The sequence below is a fragment of the Borostomias antarcticus genome (assembly GCF_949987555.1).
Source record: "Borostomias antarcticus genome assembly, chromosome: 21".
NCBI lineage: Eukaryota > Metazoa > Chordata > Actinopteri > Stomiiformes > Stomiidae > Borostomias > Borostomias antarcticus.
Genome location: NC_140254.1, coordinates 3,946,465 through 3,968,498, shown reverse-complemented (window position 1 = coordinate 3,968,498; position 22,034 = coordinate 3,946,465). Strand labels below are relative to the sequence as shown.

The following is a 22,034-nucleotide window of genomic DNA, read 5'->3' as shown; positions in this document are numbered from 1 at the left end:
AGAGAGAGCCCCGCATTTGTGCTATGAAAACAGCATTCATCATCATAATTGTCTCTATTAAATTGGAGAAATAATCTCATCATCATTATTGTTATTCATTTGTCGTCATCATTATTCATGAAAACTATTTTGAACGAGAGTGCAGACCTCCGCCCCTGTCCCCACCCCCCCTCAACTGCTCTCCCCCTTTCACATCCCCCCCTCTACCTTTCCTCCCACCACCACCTCTCATGTGCTGTGCTCTCCTACTGGCTTTTTGAATTGGTTACTGTAGCATAGGGGTGTAACGATACACTAATCTCACGATACGATACACGATACACGATATTGGGTTGACGATAGCAATACAATACCATACACTAAGGGCAGGTGTGAAGCGTTGCAGTAGTGCTGCTGTTCACACCAATAGTGCATTTCTCCACATTTCTACTCCACTACACTTTGTGAATTTAGAGCTTAACTGTTGTAATATCATGGATAGGCCTAGAGACAAAAGACGTGTTTGTTACCAGCGTTGTGTAGCCAGCGTTCACTGATATACAATAAACATATCACAATATTGTTTTCACCTTGACGATACGTATTGTGACGTTTCTGTATCGCGATATATTGTGGCATAATATATTGTTACACCCCTACTGTAGCACCACCTGTAGTTTCCTCTTTCTGCTTGACATCTTTCCTCTCCAATTTCCAAAACGTTGCTAGTTTTGTGAAGACTTCCCATTCACATTAATTAACAGCCAAGCAGAGCAGTAGTGGAGGGAGGAGTGGGCTGGTTCATAGTCTGCAGACAGTAGTTTACAAGATGTACATTTGAGATGGGAGTTATACAGCCAATGACATGTTAAATCTGTAGTCTATAGGCGAGATATAGTTTTCTATGAAGTCAATTATTTTATTATGCAGACACTTTATTTTCATCCACCTGAAAGTGTCTGCAGTTAACTTTGAATGCTTGAAGTTTACATTATCGTTTAAATGCAAGTTGAGACCGAAGTCTATATCACAGGTGTCACTGTGTTGCTTGGCAGTATTGCCTTTACGCTCACTGAGTTCAATATTGGCTCCTCTGACTTGCCAAGACAAGTGTTTATACTGAGGAGTGAGTTTAACTAATTCAATTCAGGTTTGATGTTGCTTCCTCTGTCAGCAACACACATCACCACTTATCATAAACACGGCTTCAGTCAGCTATGCCACTGAAAAGGTTTGATGGTGTGGGTGGGCAGTATTTGTAATGAGTGAGTTGAATCAATTCAACTGGGTTACAGCTATAATAAACACATTTGAAACCAACAGGTGTTCTTGAGTTATTTCTTTCAATGTAGTCAAGAAGGCATGTAGTTGGCTGTGAATAGTCTGAAGGTGGGAAAGAGTTACTTTTGTGTTTGAGAGTATATGAAGGCTCAGCCTGGTCTGCAGGGGGTGATTAGTTCTTTTGCGCGTCTGGAAAACATCTAGCAGAGTCCAGTTAGTATGCTTAGTCAACAAGAAAGCATCAACAATTCAAAAATAGGCAACAATACAAGAAATGCAAATATAAGAAGAGTTTTATTGAAGTACAATAAAATAAAATAAATTAATGTATAATGTATAGCGTCTCTTAATTAATCTATTGTTTTGTTATCTCAATAGATTGTGTATTATATCTATTTTACAACTTGAATGGGTAAGCTGAAATGTTATGACCATTGGCCATAGACAGACAAGCAGTCGCATTTCACAGACGTCAAACTTTTTAGCCACAGAAGTTGGCTAGCTGATGAGCCATCCCCAGGCCAAACACAAATGGCGTTAGCCGATCGGCTAATCGTTGCTAGCTTCGTGACAATGTCCCATCCACACCCCAAGTACATCTGCATTTAAGTAAATAAATAGCTTTTAAAAATGTAACGTTTAGCTAGCTGGTGGTAGGGATGGGAGCTCGGTCAGGCTTGGTGTTCTTCCCTCTGACCACAATAGCTAACTGGCTACACTAGGTTCGGTTAGGTCAACTAGCTAGCTAAGTCAGCTACCTAACCAGTTGCTAGCCACATTAGTTACCTAACCAGGAGGAGGATTTCAAACCAGCATACAGAAACATGGTCTAATGAAAAATGTTCTTCAGCGGACAGAACTGTATAGAAATCATCACACTTCACACTAACAGATAGTATACATAAAGCATTAAACATGGTAATTTAGCGGACTCTATTGAGGTAGCCTACAGAATGCATCGCTTCAACTATCCACACAAATGAGAAATATAACGTAATGGTGCATTCCATTAGTCTCGGGAGGTGCGAGTGGGAACTGGCAATGGTCACTCCCGAGGTCAGCATTCCAGTTGCAACAGCTGATCTCGTTATCAACAGCTAACTAGTAGCTCTAGCCTTTGTTAGCAAACAAGTTGATAACAACGCACTAAGTGGTATTGTGCTAAAAAAAAAAACATAATCAGCAATAGCTTTAGCAGCTTGTTTGTCGCTCTCTACACTGCAGCCAGTAGTCTCGTCAGGCGTCTAGCGTTCTACCTTCTGGATCGAGCTGTAAAGTAAATAGACATCAGCCTGTTGACGCAAGCATAACTGATCATGGCTGGATCATGGATGTATTATAAGAAGTGGATAAGGCATGCAAAGATGGCGGCCCATTTAATCCAATGAAAGTTGCTCAGTGGCGCATGAAGCAAGCCCCCATGGCCAGGAACAGCCAGTTTTTGGCGAAGTGGCCAAGCTCGGTATTGTAATTGGCGCCAAGAACCTGAAACATGAGGAAACTGAAACCTAAATCCCCCACTACACTGAAGTTACAGTAATATGGGTACTGTAGAGCCACCTATGAATGAATCATGGTCAGAATTTAATGGTGAGTTCCTTGGCCCATGCTGCACCCCTCCACCGAGTTTCATGCATATCGGGCTGGTAGTTTTTGTTTAATCCTGTCCGCATACAGACACACACACACAGACGGGTGAAAACATTACCTTCCGCTCTGAGGGGCTTTGCCCCTGGGGCGGAGGTAATTAGGCTAATGTGATTCTGCTAGGCTTTTCTCTCCTGCCTTTGAGGTGTAGTCTTGGCTACTCACGTCAAAATATCACACCAAGTGAAAAATAGTGTGAACGGAAAGTGGACTGAGACCCAATCAGGGGGGGGGACCAGAAAGATATCCGAGTCCTCTTTCAAAAGGGACAGTGTGAATGCAAGGAAAACTGAGTTCTCTTTCTCTTGGTACACTTTTTGGTCCACTTTAAGCCAACCCGTCTCTTCAGGCAGACTCAAGCAAACGCTGAAGTAATTGGAACAATTTCAAATAGTATTTCGACCCAGGTCTGTAATAAACCCCACTCTCTGTAGGTACATAGTCTATACAGGCACAAGATGGCCTACAAGGCAAAACCATTTTCACATGATGTGTGATGGACAATATCCCTTCATGTCTGTTGACCGTGTGTCGCTGACCCCTGCAGCCGCCTAACCCAAGGACACCCAGGTAGTCCGACTTTAGGACGGACGACAGACCTTTTGTCTAACGATAACGAAGCTCATATCTATCTGGCCATTCATTCTCCCCACCGCCCATGTAAGGTCAAGGAAATGTGTAATCAGAATGTGATTTGAATCTATTAAGAATCCCATGCCTGACAACTAACTGCCTTGTCATAATCAATCATTGTTAGTGGGTGGGGTGGGGAGGAGGGTTGTATGGGGTCTCTTATTTATGGTGTGTGGGCCTGACACGCACACACACACACTCGGGTACACACAACTCTTTAAACCCCTCTCTGCTCCCTCTTCCAGGTGTGACGAGTGCAATCTATGCTACCATTTTGGGTGCCTGGACCCCCCCCTGAAGAAGTCCCCTAAGCAGACAGGCTACGGCTGGATCTGTCAGGATTGTGACGTGTCCTCCTCCAAGGTGAGTGTATGCGTGTGTGTGTGTGTGTGTGTGTGTGTGTGTGTGTGTGTGTGTGTGTGTGTGTGTGTGTGTGTGCGTGCAGGCAAGCGCCTAAGGGTGTGGGCTGGCTTCCAGCATCTTTGGGTATCATCACATTACGGAGCCATTAAATCATAACAGATAAGCCATCTCAAATGTGTTGTCGCCAATTTATGTACTATTTCCTAGCAATTTTTTTCATTCTCATAATGGCTTTACTTATAGCGGAATATGATTTACGATAAGTTGGGTGGAGAGTTGACATTGTCGTTTCTCATTCTTGAATCATGTGATGTGAATGTGAATCTTTGGAACAAAAGAGAATGTGATATGGACAGTAGTACAGTACAGTAGTACTACATACTGCATGCGTTGTACGGTGCTGTATGATAACTGAAGTACAGTTGCTCCAGCAGCATATTCATTCAGACCGCTCTCTGACCGAGAGACTCTCCATGCCGGCAGCACCGGAGTCCCTCAGGCGTGTTTCTGTAAATCTCTCCGTAACGCTCCTACTGTCTCCCGAACCAGCCCCCTTCCCCAGCTAGAGAACTAGTCCCCCAACCAGACTCATCGTCACCTCCGCTGCGCCCTTAATTGCTCAAAGGGAAGCAGCGTGTTTGAAGTGCCGCGGAGCGTCCCGATGGCGGCGTGGACAACAGCTCCGGTTCCGCTCTTATTCCCGGATCCCTCGCTCTCTACCCTGCTCCCTCTCTCTCTCTGCTCAGCGGAAGCTGGCATATGTCTGGGACTGACCGAGCTGTGATGGCCGAGGTGTGCGTGCGTGTGCGTCTTTCTACCTCTAAACCAATAGTGACAGAGCTCAAATGGCCGTCCCTCATACCTTGAGAGCACTATTCCATTTTCATTTCAAATGTCCCTGAAAATGGCCGTCCCACCAGAGCACCTATTTGTTTCTCTACCCCCCCCCCCACCGCAAATTGAAGTAATGTTTTTTTTTATTTTTATTGAATTACAGTGTAATCAAGAATAGCGTGCGTGCAACGGCTCTGGAGCGTCATTGAATTGATAAATGTATACGCATTTCAATTTATCTGGGAAAGGGCAGCCCGTCCTGCTCGGCTCTGTCTGTGTGGAAAACCAGGGTTAATTGATGTTGCCAGAGAGGAAGAGGAACACATACTGTTTTTTTTGCTTCCCTCTGGAATATGTAGGGGTGGGTCGTATGCCCACCTCCCTTGTTCTCTGTAAAGCGCATTGTGTTGCCTCTGTGTGTGAAATGCGCTATACAAATAAAGCTTTGATTGATTGATTGACATGAAGTGGGAGCGGAACGTTGAAACACTGAAAAGGTTAAACCCCAGTTAAAATGGTAGATAGAGGACAGACGTCGCTCTCTCTTGTAAAGATCACGGTTATAACCTCCTCGGGAAGGGCAAGGCATTTTCTGCTACAGATCTTGGACAGCGTACGACCCGATGCTTGCTGTGTCTGTCCGACATTCCTTCTTCCTTCATGCAAACATTGTCCATTTTTTCCGTGGCTCCCGCCATCACATTCGATTCATGCCGCTTCACAAAGAGGAGCTTTCCAGCTAATGGATGTTTTACAGCCTTGCAGAGACGAGGCCCACTTAAAACGTTTTAAAACCAGGAGACACACAGGGGCATTATGAGCTGTAGCTCCGTGGCACGTCTCCTAAATTGTCCACTGTTAATTCGTCAGGACTCTGATTCAGGAGTGTGCTTTTCTGGACCGAAGAGGAGGGAGGATGGCTGTGGAGGCAGACAAAGGGTCTTTTAGCAGTGGGAGGTTGATTAAACAAGTCTTTGCTTTTTAAATGTGTGCTACCTGCAGAAAGAGCAGGCTTTCGCTGGAGACCGTCAGGTCCAGACCCGATCCGGTTTAATCAGTGTGCTCCAAGCGCACTCACACACATGCACACACACACACACACACTTGCGCACACTCTATCACTCACAAACACACATGCAAACACATGCAAACATGCTGTATCTCCCACAAACGCGTGTATCTCCCACAAACATGCAAACACACGCAACACGCAAAGAATGGAATAAAACACTCATGTACACATATCCTCTACACATGTACATCTCTCTTTATTTCTCTCTCACACACGCGCACACACACACAGACACACACACACATACACAAATAGCCCCTACACATGAGCAGTTGCTCTCTCTCCCTCTGCCTCTCTCTCTCTGCTCCCGCTATCTCCCACTCTCTCTTCCTCCTTCCCCTTATCTCTCTCTCTCTCTCTTGCTCTCTCTCTCTCTCTCTCTCTCTCTCTCTCTCTCTCTGTCTCTCTTAGTATGGGTCACTCTTTACACACAGCTCTCAAATGTCAAGGGACTATTTCATCCCCAATGGAATATCTTGCCCTTGTGAAGACGCTCCCTTCCTCCTCTTCCTCCTCCTCCTCCTCCTCCTCCTCCTCCTCCACCTCCTCCTCCTCCTCCTCCTCCTCCTCCTCCCACCCACTTCTCTGCATCTACTCCCCAAGCCCCTCAGGCTCCCATTCTTTCTCTGCCCCAGAGCAGCCAGCATTTCTGTAGTGACAGGAGAGTTATGTGAGGAGGGTTAGTGAGGGCACTTCTACCACCTTCAGCAGACAACAGCTCTATATAGTCTGTCAGCAAGTGTCCCCCTAGGTCTAACTGAAAACTTGCACAACCGCTAAACATTAGAGCAAACACATATTTTACTATATATAATGTATTTGATTTACACTCACAGTTGTCTACTATCTTTAATTACTGATTGGACCTTAAAGCAGCATTTCCCATGAGCACCACTTCTTCCATATACTTTTTTCACACTGTCTACAGACAATATTATTTTGTTAGACATTGAAGACATTTGTACATTTGTAGCCCCCCACCTTTAATATAAAAACTAACATTTTGCACTTAAATAGCACAGATCTACCAACATCCACTCAGCTATTATGGTATCCACTAGCCTGGCTTCGCGACCCTAATCATGTGATCTCACATGCTCTCTATCAGAAAGAGATCATGTGATCAGGGTTGCAAAGCCAGGCTTGTGGATAAAAGGTGAGGGCCTGCAACTGTAGCCACCTTAGAGAAAAAGCTTTCATCTTTTGAAAAATGTCTTCACTTCGGTAAGTTCTGAAATAATATTGTCTGTAGATGCGGTAATGTAGACCCAGTGAAAAAAGTCTATGGTGCAATGAATGGTCCCTGGCAGGGCGGTATACCGGGGTATAGCCCTGAATAGTATACCGACCTGGACTAGGGCTAGTTCTGGACGACCTGATCAGACGAGCAGATACTGTACATAAACAGCCAATCTTCTCGCAGATGGCCACATTTGCTAATAGGTAATGTAGAGGCATCTGTATTAAAATGACACTGTTTTATGTGGCAACAGTCAAAAACTCCTTGTAGAGGGTTTAACTGTCACTTCATAATGTCAGACGTATTTCACTTCTTTCCAACCAGTGGCAATAAGGAAGCACATTTATACAACAGTTTCTGATAAAGAAAAGAAAAGTAGCCTACTGTAACACGGTGTAAAACGTTCCTTTCTCGACCAAGCGTAATGCCGTATGAGACCTTTTAAGATGAGTGGTTTTTCCGAGGATCTCTAATAACAGGAAGTGTGGGAGATAATTGACTCCACTCAGGCCTGAGAAAGCACTCTGGAGATGAGAGCTGTATTTAAGGAAAGTTTTATCACCTGCATGTAAATGTCAGGCTGCACAGCATCATTGCCTGCGGGGTAGGAATGTTTTTTTCTTTTCTATTTTTAAATGCCAACTTTAAGTTCAGAAACTTTACCTGGCCGTCTCAGAGTGTGATTTCGCCCGTTGAGGAGATAGCAGGGGTCATGCCTGCCTGTCGTCTGTAGCTGGCTGCTTGGGGAAGTGAGTGAGATGACAGTTGATTTGTCAGAGTACATGTTGTATCTCCCAGCAGCCTTCACTCACTGTGAGTCATAGGAGTGTGTTTTGCTGCAGGCCCATATACTGATTCCTGAATCATTTGGAAATACAGTACTACTGTTACTCTCCGCTCTGCTTGGCCTCTCTCAACTTCTCTCGATCTCATTGTTTTTCTCCCACAAAGGTCACAGTAAATGGGTTTCTGCCTCCGAGGCTCTTGATTTATACCACAAGTACAGTAGCTCAGTGTGGAAGATTTGTCTGTGTAGTTTGTGTTATGAAATTGTCTCTTATTAATTGTCGTCTTGAAAAAGGGCTTGTTGAGCCCCGTTGCTGTCAGTGAACATGTGCGCGTGCGCACACACGTGCACACACACACACACACACGTGCACACACACACACACACACGTTTGTCGTGCGTAGTTGCAGCTGGAGCAATAAAAGGCTTTATTAGACAGGCTTGAGTTCATTAAGGATGCTGTGTTTCCCTCTGCCTGCCTGGCTTAGATAAACCTCTCGCCAACCAAGGCCTCATCCCTCTGGCTGTCACCCTGGACCCTCGCCGAATTGATTCCAGTAATAAAGTGACAGTCCTGCCGTAATATACGGATGGCCTTTAATTTGAGAGCCTGTTACTGGGCCGAGAGGCGCTTGTTTAAAGCTTTATTTACACCCTGGTAGGGACGCAGGCCTGCTGCACTCGCCTCTGTGATGAATCAGACTGGATCTGGAGGGCGGCTGTGTTTGGAAATGCCAACAGCTTTAAGCTGCTCTGGCAGTAGTTACAGCACTGGACTGAGGGGGTGTGTGGGCCGTGCTGCTATAGATACAGTTTGGACTTGTCATCAAAAGGCCTTTAACTGTTGCAATTACCGCCCGTGAAAGTGTGGATGTGCTTCTCTCCTTCTTCTGTATCTTCAAGGCCAGCCGGCGAGCGCAACGCTTAATTTGTTTGTGAAGTTCTACCGCGACCTTGTCTTCACTCTCTGGTGTTTAAGTGATCAAAGGTGTTTTTCTCCATCGCTTGTTTGATTTAATTTGGAGATTTTTACGAGAAATGTTCACACAAAGTTGTCATTGTTTACGGGGGCCAGCGACAGTTAATGTTCGTTTTGATGTTGTACCCCATTCAGAGGAAGATTACCTTTACAAGCAGTGCCATCAATCAGAGTCTTCCCATCTTGACCTGTGAAACAGCGTAATTAAGTTAGCCTAATTAACTTAATGAATTGTCACACTCCGCCGACTTCACCATGGAGAGAAAATTGAAAGAAAAATCGGGTTCATTACTCTTGGGATGTAATGGTATTTATAAAGTGTATGAGAGATGGAGAACAGAAAAAACTTACTCACCATCTTACCATCAAATAGGCATCATCTCAGTGGAGGAAAAAGATAACTATCTGACATTTTCTACGAGGTAATTTGGGTGTTCACAGCCTGTCGCTGTCTTTTGAAGTGTGAGTGTTTTATTGTGACCCAGCAGACAGCAGAGTGGGGATTTAAAGACCCTGCTGTGATCCCTGGTTCAACACTTACTATTCTCTAGCAGGATTGTACAGCTCATCTGTATATTTACATGTCTGTATATTGTAGGGTGTAGTGTATTTAAAAATGCACCTTTTATACTTCGTGTTGATGTCCCTTTGGTGTGACTGCATGATGTAGCAGTGCAATCTCCCCCCGAGCATGAATAAAATCCCTCCCTACGCCTCCTCTCTGTTCCATCTGTAAAGGCTGGTCTGCTCCACCGTTACCCCAGATCAACTGGCCCCTCCAGAGAGTCAAACAGCTAAAGCATGATAAACTCATAAATGAGGGTGGTATTTCAGAGCAGGCCGGAGTTTAACCACAGTTTAGTGTGATTTAGAGGCCGGCGCGGCGGACTAAACAAGCCTGCGGGGAGACGCAGGGCGACCGGGCGCACGGTGGCGGCCGGCCGGCAGGTTGAAGATGGAGGGGAAATCGATGGGCGAGAGTCACCTCCATCACTTTAACTAGGCTGGCCCACTGCCCACGCCCCTCTCAGGGGCCAATTTGCAGAGTAAACAGGACCGTGTGATTGCTACAGGGGGGGGTTCCCCTGTGTGCACCCCACGCACCCCCATTACTCTGGCCCAACGTCCATTTTAATAACACTGTTACAAGAACCCCGCTGCATGTTGCCACTTACCGAACCGACTCACTCCACACTGTATGGTCGTATCAGCTGGAGCTGACACTGGGAAACTCCTCACTAGAACCACTACAACTGCTGAGACGGCAGAAAAGCCCCTCTCTCTACAGTAACAAGTCTTGCATGGGTCACAGTGTGTTGACCAACGTTTATATTCAATGAAAGTGGTGCTGTTTTCTTTTGAGTATTCTTTTGTTTGTTGCCTGTAACCGGCTAACGTTTCACTGCAGCACCTATGCCCACAGTTTCAAAAAATGATCCAAAAACCCAAAGGTACAATCTGTTCTACAGTATTGCCACATCACACCTAGGCAATGTGTTAGAATCAATACCGGTCTCTAGTGCTGCAGCAGCTTGTGTTGAGCTAATAGATACATAAGGAGAGTAGTTTGGAGATTGATTTTGTCAACTCTCTAGCACACACACACACACATGGAGAACACACACGGCTCACAGCTAGCTGAGACATTGACATGGGCACTTGTCTGTTCGTACCGTCTGAGACACATTTTGTTGAAATTTTTCCAACATGTTTTTTCCCCCTCATGTGGAAGATGTATGTTACATGGAGGCTGTAGGTCTCTAAACACTAAGGTAGACTGCAGAAGGCTGCGTCGTAATACCGCCCCCCACACACGCACATGAACATACACACGTACACACACACACACACACACACACACTGTTCAACAAATGCCTGGGTGGAGGAGTGTGTCTCATTGATGCCATAAATCACACTAATGGCGACCAGGGGAATGCTTTCTGTTCATATTATACAGGCTCTCCATAGTGTTGTGTCCCCCTCCTGAAGTCTCCTTTCCTCCCCTACACCCGGGGGTCTGTCTCCCACCAAGAGGGGGAACCATTTAGGAGACGGCACCCACAGGTAGAGAAGTGGACCCCCTCCTCCTGGACCAGCATGCTGTGTTCCCAGGGGCGGTGCGTCATCACCAGAGCCTCCAGTGAGATCAGTCACCTCACAGCCACAATATAATATCTCCCTAGTGCAGCCGAACACCTACACACACTGACCAGCCATCCCTCAATACCGCCAGCAAACAACTCTTCTTGGTTACTCATTTTCAGCTTACGTGACATTTTTTTTTATTATTATTATTATTTTTTCCGTCTTCTGGACATTACTCAACAATAATAGCAGAGACACACGGCCAATTTGCCCACGGTGCCCGGGCACTCTGCCTTGTTTGTGATTTAGTGCCATATTCTAAATGGTTCAGATTGGAAACCCAGAGAAAGGACCTCTCCCTCACCATATATCCTCAACTTGGACCATCAGCTCTTATCAGAGACAGGATAAAAAAAAAACGGCTTGTGCATTTTACCTCTGATTAAATTAGCCGTCGCCAGTCACCTCGGTATCTGTCACGCCTCACTAAAATGGAAATCCGTTACTCGGAGAGAGAGAGAAAAAAGGGGGAGATTAATGAATGCCCTTTGTAATAAACGAAATAGGAATTGCAAATATGCCCAGTCATGAAATTTAATTGTGCTTTTCTGGTGACTGGTTTGGCTTGGCGGAGGGCTGGCGAGAGAGAGGAGAGGAGGCGGAGCGGGCAGAGGTGGTTAAATGTAGCGCGTAACGCCGAGTCGGAACAGGCTAATGAACCCACTGTTTATGACGGACTGCAATTGTGTCATCTCCCGAGTGGCAACGGGAGCGTTAAATCACACCAGTGCACACAGTTGTGCATGCAGTACGCGCACACACACACACACACACATGCACGCACGCACACACGCGTACATTACATGTGCATTTTATACTCCCAAACACACCTTCATACACACGCTCAAACTCAGATAAAACACATTCTCTCTCTCTCTCTCTCTCTCTCTCTCTCTCTCTCTCTCTCTCTCTCTCTCTCTCTCTCTCGCTCCATCCCCATGTCTCTCTTTCAAACACACACATGCACCAGGACGCCACTGCTTACCCAAACCATGCGTCTTTTGCGCTTATGCGGCTTTCTTTTTTCAGTTGGAATCTGCCTTCAAAGGAGCAGAACCCCAGTACCCCCCCCCCCTCCTGTGAAAAGACATGATTTTCTGTGTGTCTGAATACCCACAGAGACACACCAAGCGTTGCCTTCAGTGTGTGATCCGCTAAGGAAGAGACTTGTAATGGAAGGTTTGGGTCATTAAATGAGGTGTGATCAGCGGTTGCCAGGTTGGGGGGAGGGGAGTGCGTGCGCGCGCGCGTGTGTCCTCCCGGCAAGGCGCTACCCAGCTCAGAGGGACACAGTCTATCAAAGGAGAGGGGGAACGATAACCCAGCTTCCTCTGCAACATGCACTTTGTGCATAGTAGACACATGCACAAGTAAATACAATAAAAGCAGAAAAACGTGATAAGGAAATAAGTCATAGTAATTAGCCACTAATTCTTTTCAGGCCTGCACCCGCTTGATAAAGGCAAGCCAAAGCTTATTTAAGTACATGCAGCGCTGTAAATTTTAATTCTTTTACAGCCTTATTTTTTAATCCCGGTTTATGAAGTTGCCTGCGTGGGGGGGTGAGGGCAAAGAAGAGAGCGGTGGGGGGGGGGGCGGGGGAGGTGAGGGTTGTTTTATTCCTCTTCGGAGAGATTGCATTGCTGCAGGCGGCGGGGGTCTGAGCCTCAAACGCATTAGCGCTCGACGGGCCTTTGTTGCCACCTAGGGTTCTGTCGGCGCTCTCCTCCACTTCTTGCATCACATGAGCGGCAGCGAGCGGGGGACAGGCTGCTGGTGCCCTTTAAGAACACCCAAACTCAATTAGAATGAACGATGTGACATTTCATTATCATATATGCATATGGGAGTGCCAGAGGGCCCGCTACGCCATGGGAAGCGATTGCGTTTCTCCCTCTCTCTCCCTCTGCCTCTCTCTCTCTGCCCCCGCTATCTCCCCCTCTCTCTTACTCCTTCCCCTTATATCTCCCTCTCTCTCTCTCTCTCTCTCTCTCTCTCTCTCTCTCTCACTCTCTCTCTCTCACTCACTCTCTCTCTCTCTTCCTCTGCCTCTCTCTCTCTGCTATATCCCCCTCTCTCTTCCTCCTTCCCCTTATATCTCCCTCTCTCTCTCTCTCTTCCCCCTCCCTCTCTATATCCCCCTCTCCCTCTCTCTCTTCCCCCTCCCTCTCTATATCCCCCTCTCCCTCTCTCTCTTCCTCCTCCCCTTCTATCTCTCCCTCTGCCCCCCCCCCCCTCTCTCCCCAGAGGGAAGTGATGGAGACATCCCATAATACCTGAGCAGTTGTCTTCTCCCTCAGGCTCTGAGCTTTGGGGGAGGTGGGGGGGTCCTCCTCATGGCTCTCCTCTCCTTCCCTCCTCCACCTCTCCTCCCATCTCACCCAGAAAAGATCAGTGTCTGTCAGGGTCTGCCGACGCAAAACTCAGCTTCTGCCAGTGAGTCCTGGGAAGGGTGAGATGAGATATATATCATTATATATAAAGAAACTGAATATACCAACGTGTGAAATACTGTACTTTATAATGTTTCAATGGAACCAACCAAAATCCTGTTTAAGGAACACATTGAGAGGGATTCTGGACCATTCCTCTAGGCAGATCCTTCACATTCTTGGGTTTGCGCTTTTCAACTTAGCCCACAGGTTTTCTATGAGGTCTGGCAGCTGAGATGGCCATTGCATACCATTGATTTGGTTATCATAGAGCCATTTCTGCGTGGCTCTTGAGGTATGCTTGGGGTCATTGTCTTGTTGGAAAGTCCACCTACGGCCAAGTCCCTGCCTTCTGGCAGAGGCAACCAGATTGTCAAACAAAATTGCCTAATACTTGGTGGAATTCAGTATGCCATCAATCTTAACCAGTTCCCCTGGACCTCTGGAATTAAAATAGCCCCAAAACATCCCTGACCTACCACCATATTTTACCATGGGTACAGTATGAGGTGCCTCTTTTTGTATGTTTCTCTGTTTCAACGCCAAATGTTATTTTGGTCTCATCTGACCAGAGGACCTTCTTCCATTCACAATTTAAACTAGAAAGGGTGCTCAGAGAGCACAGGGCTACGCCCATTAATTATTTATTTTATGAAATGCGCTATACAAATAAAGCTTTGATTGATTGATTGATTGATCTTGTGGTCAGAAAAGGAAATGTTCTAGCAGCCCTTCTAAAGAGCCTGTGGTTGTGGAGGTGGCGTCTGATGGTGCTTTTTGAAACCTGGTGACCCCAAGATCCCACCAAGGCCTGCAATTCTTTCACAGTGATTCTTGGGGATGTGTTGCTTCTCTCACCATCCTCCTCAGTATCCTGGGGGGAGGATGCAGTTGAGTCCTCTATCCATGAGACGTTCAATGGTTCCATATCTTTTGAATTTTTAAAATATGCGAAATTCACCTGGAATTTGCATAAAATAGACATCCATCCTCTTTTATGCTAATTCGAAGTGTCTAGACTTCGCACATCGCGAGCGAACACATTGCCACCAGAACTTGCATCATCCACTTTCTGATGCTTTTGGTTTTGAATGGGTTTGAGATTATCATCACACGTCGATCGTGCTAGTGGACATGCAAGGTCACATATTGAGAATCTACATCCTTACTTTCTCGCCTGAAATGACATTAAAACTTAATAAAGTGACACATTAACAATCCTACAGACATGTCAACTGATAATGGCAGCTGGTGACAGGAAGTGAAACCGAGTGAAACGCTCACGAGCGAGTCAATTGTGGGGGGCACGCAAAAGACAAGATTAAAAATGATCTAGTGAACATGCAAGGTCACTGCGTCTCTTCAGCTCCATGGTCTGTTAGCATAGACGCGTCGTGATTGGAACAGAGGTCGTGTTTAGTTCTTTTTCGGTCATTTTCTTGCTTAAAGGGAAGAAGTTTTCTACAGAAGACGTTCTGGAGTTAAAGCCAGTTGGCTCCCTTGCCCTCTCTGTCATTCTCTGCCACTTCACCGCTTTGCTTAAGAAAAAAATCTTGGACCTTGAGGGGTGTTTGTGTGTGTGCCAGACGTGACACACACAAACACACATGAGTGAGGATGACGCAGCACACACAAGTCTTTGGTGGTTGCGGGTGGACATTTTTCCCTGCATTTCTCCCATCCAAGCTGCCCTCCTCTAGGGGCAACCAGGAGCAGTGGGCAGTCATCTTTCATGGCGCCTGGGAACCAAGTCCACATGCTCAGTCCAAGTCCTGGTCAGTTGTTCCTCTGCATGTTTTTCGTACTGGGTACTTTGGGAGGAAACCCTTGTGAACATGGGGAGAACAGAACCAGGTACTGCGCCACCGTGCCACACTTGAGTGAGTGTCTTGCGAACCGGGGACCTTGCGATCCCCAGCCTGCCGCTCTACCTCCTGAGCTACGTGCCGCTCCTTTACCACCCCACAGTGAGCTCACACACAGATGTGCATTTTCCATTGAGATTATCAATCAAATCAATCAAAGCTTTATTTGTATTGCGCATTTCATACCCAGAGGCAACACAATGCGCTTTACAGAGAACAAGGGAGGTGGGCGTACGACCCAGCCCTACATATTCCAGAGGGAAGCAAAAAAACGGTATCACCCGGGGGCCAGATAAGTGAGCTGTAAACATTCTTCCCTGACCCCTCTCAACAAGGCGATCGAGCAAGCTCCTGGAGTATGTTTGTCTACCGGCTAAGAACATTTATAAAGCAATAAATTACATTAAATTACATTTTCAGAGTAATAGAGGCTAAAAACATCATGGGAGAGACATGTCAAATACTGGTGTGTGTTTGCCATGGCCCAGGCCTAAAGCCGGAAGTGGACTGGTGTATGTGTGTACGTGTGTGTGTGTTAACTAAATGCTACGACATCCACAGCAGACAGGGGTATCTATCGGACTCAGGGTGGTCTGCTGGTGACAGTGGGGCATCCACTGGACTGATGTGTGTCTGTGTGTACGTGTGTGTGTGTATGTTAACTAGGTACTACAAGATTCACAGCCATAATTAGCATTACAGTGTGGTGCATCAGGTCAAATGGCACCGATGATGGTGCCAAAAGGTCTCCAAATGGCACAATTTGGTGGTCCGCCTGGACAGAACAGTACTAAAACCTCTCCAAAGTTGCACTGGCTCACATTACTAGCGTCTAATTTGGGAAAGGTACTGATCGTACATTGGAATGATTCCTAGATGATTAGGGCTACTGTCTCATGTTTCCAAGCTGATATTCACTCTAAAAGCTGGGTTTTTTAGGTCGAGATTAAATGTTAGATGTTTTACCATGTCCAAGCTCTATTTGCTCTTAATTAGTACCATCTATTAGGATTCTGACACTTGTGCAGCCTCCCCACAGCTCCCCACAGCTCCTCATAGCTCCTCACAGCTCCTCATAGCTCCCCACAGCTCCACACAGCTCCTCATAGCTCCTCACAGCTCCTCATAGCTCCCCACAGCTCCACACAGCTCCTCATAGCTCCCCACAGCTCCTCATAGCTCCCCACAGCTCCTCATAGCTCCCCACAGCTCCTCACAGCTCCTCATAGCTCCTCACAGCTCCTCACAGCTCCCCACAGCTCCACACAGCTCCTCATAGCTCCCCACAGCTCCCCACAGCTCCTCACAGCTCCCCACAGCTCCTCATAGCTCCTCACAGCTCCTCATAGCTCCCCACAGCTCCACACAGCTCCTCATAGCTCCTCACAGCTCCTCATAGCTCCCCACAGCTCCACACAGCTCCTCATAGCTCCCCACAGCTCCTCATAGCTCCCCACAGCTCCTCATAGCTCCCCACAGCTCCTCACAGCTCCTCATAGCTCCTCACAGCTCCTCACAGCTCCCCACAGCTCCACACAGCTCCTCATAGCTCCTCACAGCTCCCCACAGCTCCTCACAGCTCCCCACAGCTCCTCATAGCTCCCCACAGCTCCACACAGCTCCCCACAGCTCCTCATAGCTCCCCACAGCTCCTCATAGCTCCCCACAGCTCCCCACAGCTCCTCACAGCTCCCCACAGCTCCCCACAGCTCCTCATAGCTCCCCACAGCTCCTCATAGCTCCTCACAGCTCCCCACAGCTCCTCACAGCTCCCCACAGCTCCACACAGCTCCTCATAGCTCCTCACAGCTCCTCATAGCTCCTCACAGCTCCCCACAGCTCCTCACAGCTCCCCACAGCTCCCCACAGCTCCTCATAGCTCCCCACAGCTCCACACAGCTCCTCATAGCTCCTTACAGCTCCTCATAGCTCCTCACAGCTCCCCACAGCTCCACACAGCTCCCCACAGCTCCTCATAGCTCCCCACAGCTCCTCATAGCTCCTCACAGCTCCCCACAGCTCCTCATAGCTCCCCACAGCTCCACACAGCTCCTCATAGCTCCCCACAGCTCCCCACAGCTCCTCATAGCTCCCCACAGCTCCACACAGCTCCCCACAGCTCCTCATAGCTCCCCACAGCTCCCCACAGCTCTTCATAGCTCCCCACAGCTCCTCACAGCTCCCCACAGCTCCTCATAGCTCCCCACAGCTCCACACAGCTCCTCATAGCTCCCCACAGCTCCCCACAGCTCCTCACAGCTCCTCATAGCTCCCCACAGCTCCTCATAGCTCCTCATAGCTCCCCACAGCTCCTCACAGCTCCCCACAGCTCCTCATAGCTCCTCATAGCTCCCCACAGCTCCTCATAGCTCCTCATAGCTCCACACAGCTTTCATTAGACACCAAGATTATTATAAGGGCCCTTGTGGCTGGGGAGATATTCTATATTCGTTGTGAGCAGGTCATTTTGAGCATGACAACTGAAAAATAGATTTGATGAACTTGAAATCGTTTGATTTGATGAAATGGTTTTGGTTGGTTCCACTGGAAATTAATATAGTACAGTATTTATCAATGTCAATGCCATTTTATTTATATAGCACCATTCATACAAATCAATGTAGCACATAGTGCATTACATTAAAGGAGACGGATAAAAACATAAATCATACATACATAAATCAACAGTGAAAACAGATTTAAAAGAAACAATAAAAGTAAAAGCATTCAAAATTAAAAGATAGTGTAAAATAGAATTTAAAAAACTATAAAACAGAATGCAAATTAAGAACACTAAGATATTAAAACAAGTAAAACTATGTGGTAAAAGCAATGTTAAAAAGGTGTGTTTTCAGATCTCGCTTAAAAATTACCAGTCTCAGACATTCTCAGGTTACATATCACATGCTGGTAGTTGGAGTTTCTCTATAATTATATTTTTCATAATTTAAAAATATTGTTTGTGCATTGCCTGTCAGGGGTGCCAGTAATTTTGGTGCCCACTGTGTGTGTGTGTGTGTGTGTGTGTGTGTTTGTGTGTGTGTGTGTGTGTGTGTGTGTGTGTGTGTGTGTGTGTGTGTGTGTGTGTGCGCACGCGGGATTACATTCTGCCACCAGTCTCCAGATACCTCAAGTGATATGTGTGTATTTCAAACATGACTAACAGCTAGTCTGCTCCATCTCTCCAGCAGCTTAGATTGCATGCCGCTGAGGCAATTTCTGTAAACTCACTCGGTAAGCCTGACTGGGGGGGGTGACGAGTGGCTCCTAACGGAAGGCAATGTTTAGGTATCGTCTCCTGTGCAGAGAGTGAAATGAAGATTACCCTTTCTCGCTCTCCACACGAGAAGAGTGCGCTAGCAGCTAGAGCTAGTGTAGTTCAGCGGGGGAGACGCAGCCCCTCCTCTCCCCCGGGCCCAAACAGGAACACAGAGGGGGGGTGCGGAGATGGGGGAGAGCAAGGGCCCCAAGAGGCCAAGAGCACGGCCCCCAGGACAGACATTAAATCAGGGGGGGGGGTGGCGGGCCACGTCTCTATGAGATGGTTAGCATGCGCCGGCCCCACCGCCCCTCTTGTTTCCCATTTTAGAGCTGACTGGTACTCCGATAACGGATGGCGCCACAGGTAATTGGAAAATTGGCAGGCTTGTCAGGGAGATTTGGTGGATGGCACAAGAAGACACGGAGGCGGGGTTCATGAGGTGTCATCCCCCCGGGAAAGGGGCCCCGAGTTCAGGAAAAAGTAACTCATTTTTCACTGAGGGAGACCGCATATCAGAAGTCATGAGGAGACGAAGACAAGGTTCCTGCGAATGGAGAGATGATCTATGGACCATGCTGCCCCGCAGCTGGACTGATTTACTGCTTATAGCAACATCTTAACAGAACAGAGAAGTGGCCTGGTGACAGCACCTACCGTAGGCTACGCTAGGAGGCAGGCCATAATCTGATACCTGGATACTGTATAAACTGGGGAAGGGGGGGGGGGGGCTAGCATTTAAATGCTCAGTTTGGCACAATTAGCTGATATTCTACCACACTTGCTTCTGTAGTGAGATACTATATCTGCTCTGCCTCATACAGTATATCATTATTTATGCCATACAGTAAGTAACCACTCATGATAGATTTTCTCCAGGATCGGAGCACATGGATAGATGACCCAATAGTGGAGGAATATTTGTGTAGACCTTCACAATGTAGCTAAACTAACTAAAGGATTGTGTGTGTAGCTAACCTAACTGAAGGAGTGTGTGTGTGTGTGTGTGTGTGTGTGTGTGTGTGTGTGTGTGTGTGTGTGTGTGTGTGTGTGTGTGTGTGTGTGTGTGTGTGTGTGTGTGTGTGTGTGTGTGTGTGTGTGTGTGTGTGTGTGTGTGTGTGTGTGTGTGTGTGTGTGTGTGTGTGTATCTAGCCTCCAGGCTTGTGTATGGCTCAGTCCCAGCCAAGCGGCCTCTTGGGTGGTGCTGCAGGCCTGTGGCCCTCCTGGCCGGGTGCTGATCACACATTACTGAGTGGAGATGTGTTTATTAACCTCGGGAGGGTGGAGATAATTGCATCTGTCAGACTCGTTTAACCGCGGCCACGGACGTTGCCAACGTCACTTTCACTTTGTGTCCCCTCCTAACTCAGCTGGCCACTCTCTCTCTCGCTCTCCCTCTCTCTCTCTCTCTCCCTCTCTCTCTCTCCCTCTCTCTCTCTCTCTCTCTCTCTCTGTCTCTGTCCCTGGCTCTTTGCTAGGAGAGGCCAAGCATTACCATCACCTTTTACCTGTATTGTTGGCATTACCTCCGAAGTCACCAGTTGCCACTTCAGAAATATTCTGATTGGAGGATCGTTGTGTGCAATGCATTCATCTGTGGTCTTCTGGGCATTCTTTTTATCCATAGATGCCATTTGAGAACTAACCTGATGCAGGAACTCTCCATTGGACACTGTTTGGAAAAGGGCAGGCACTTTCAGAAATACTTGGCAGATGATTGGATGAACCATCTGCCTATCACCGTCTATCACACGCTAACTTCAACTGCGTCTCGCTATAAAACCTGCCCAGTGTAGCTGTTTGTATTTCAAATTCCTCAGAATGAGATTGTTTTCTGATCTGGCACAAACGGATCTCTATGGAGAGTACCCAGGCTGATTTGCAAGAGAAACAGAATGCGAGCTCGCAAAATCAGGATGGTCTCACAAGGCTATTTACATGTAGGTTATTAGAGAATATTGTGGCGAAAGAGTCCGAGTTTGACACTTGACACTAGGGGTGTAACGATACACTTATCTCACGATACGATACATGATATTGGGTTGACGATAACAATACGATACAATACACTAAGGACAGGTGTGAAGCGTTGCAGTAGCGCTGCTGTTCACACCAATAGTGCATTTCTCCACATTTCTACTCCACTACACTTTGTGAATTAAGAGCTTAACTGTTGTAATATCATGGATAGACCTAGACAAAAGATGTGTTTGTTACCACCGTTGTGTAGCCAGCGTTCACTGATATACAATAAACATATCATAATATTGTTTTCACCTTGACGATATGTATTGTGACATTTCTGTATTGCGATATATTGTGGCACGATATATTGTTACACCCCTACTTGACACCGTGCGGTCGTGTGTTTCAGGAGGAAGAGGAGGAACTGGAAGAGGACGTGGACTCCGTCAAAGAGGAAATGGCTGAGCACGAGATTCCCAACTGAGACAGTACAATCCAGCTAGCGAAGCAAGCGTTCAAGCCGTCACGCTCCCATGTCCTCGTGGCACCGACCCCCAGGGGTCTGCAGATAACCTGTAATATAGCACAGTTACTTTTATATTTTATATATCTGGTCTCACTGTCGTGATGTCACTGCACATCGGCCGAGGTACCACTCACATTAGTTTTGTAGCCAGAGGAACAGTATATTTTAGAAAAGAATGTACAAAGAGGAAAGGGCTCAAGGTCGCCTCACGGTGGCTAGCGGGAGATGATGACACTGGCCTTGTGGTGTTTGTATGTGACATCTTCATGAAGCACATCTATGTATCCTTGGGGGGGGTGTCCATTCAGAGAGGGCTGATAGATTTATGTTTCCAGGGAAAGCAACGGTAGAATTTTGCAGCAGAGATAAACTCAGGGAAAGTGTTCAGTTGGCTAACTCGTCTGCTCAATGTATTTATGAGTCCGACTGAAACATTTCCCTACAATCTATTTTCATACACTAATCAGCATAATGTTTACAGTGCCCTGTTTACTGTGTTGAGCTTTCAGAGTGGTGTTGAGTCTCTGGTCTGCAAACTCTATTTCCTATTCAGCACGCAAATACCACGATTGAGTCATCAGTTCAAACTGGATGGTTTTCTATTTGGTATCTAATACTTTTAATTTGTAATACTGATTGGGACATTCTAATGATCCCAAATGGGATATTTTAATAACGCTTCATACTGATTGTATTTGTTGAACACAAAAGTTTGATGAAGTCATATTTCTCAGACAAAACCTGTTCAGAAACCCTCACTATTGATTTAAAGTATATTACTGTACCTCTCGAAGTGCTATGAATACATTGTATGTCAACTCTGGTTTTTTACAGGTAGCCGTTTACTCAGAAGAATCTGTATTTAGATACTTTGTAAATGTCAAAAGTGCCAATAAAGCTCACTTTAATATGAGCAGAGCTGTCTGTGTGGTGGAGGAGCGTGTGTAAATGGAGGATGGTCCCTCAGCTGAGTGTCCAGCAGGCTCGGTAGGGTGAAGGACTCAGCAGAGAGGTCAGCAGGGTCGGT

At 46.8% G+C, this 22,034-nt stretch overlaps 1 protein-coding gene across 1 annotated transcript in view; it reads left to right on the top strand.

Moving 5' to 3' along the window:
* Nucleotides 1–21,080, top strand: part of phf14 (PHD finger protein 14) — a 70,492-nt gene extending 49,412 nt beyond the window's left edge. Inside the window, exons 17-18 of the mRNA XM_084454867.1 lie at nucleotides 3,786–3,903; nucleotides 20,891–21,080. Coding sequence (XP_084310993.1) covers nucleotides 3,786–3,903; nucleotides 20,891–20,965 — 193 coding nt within the window. The 3' untranslated portion in view covers nucleotides 20,966–21,080. The remainder of the gene's footprint in view (nucleotides 1–3,785; nucleotides 3,904–20,890) is intronic.
* The last annotated feature ends 954 nt before the right edge of the window (nucleotides 21,081–22,034 follow it).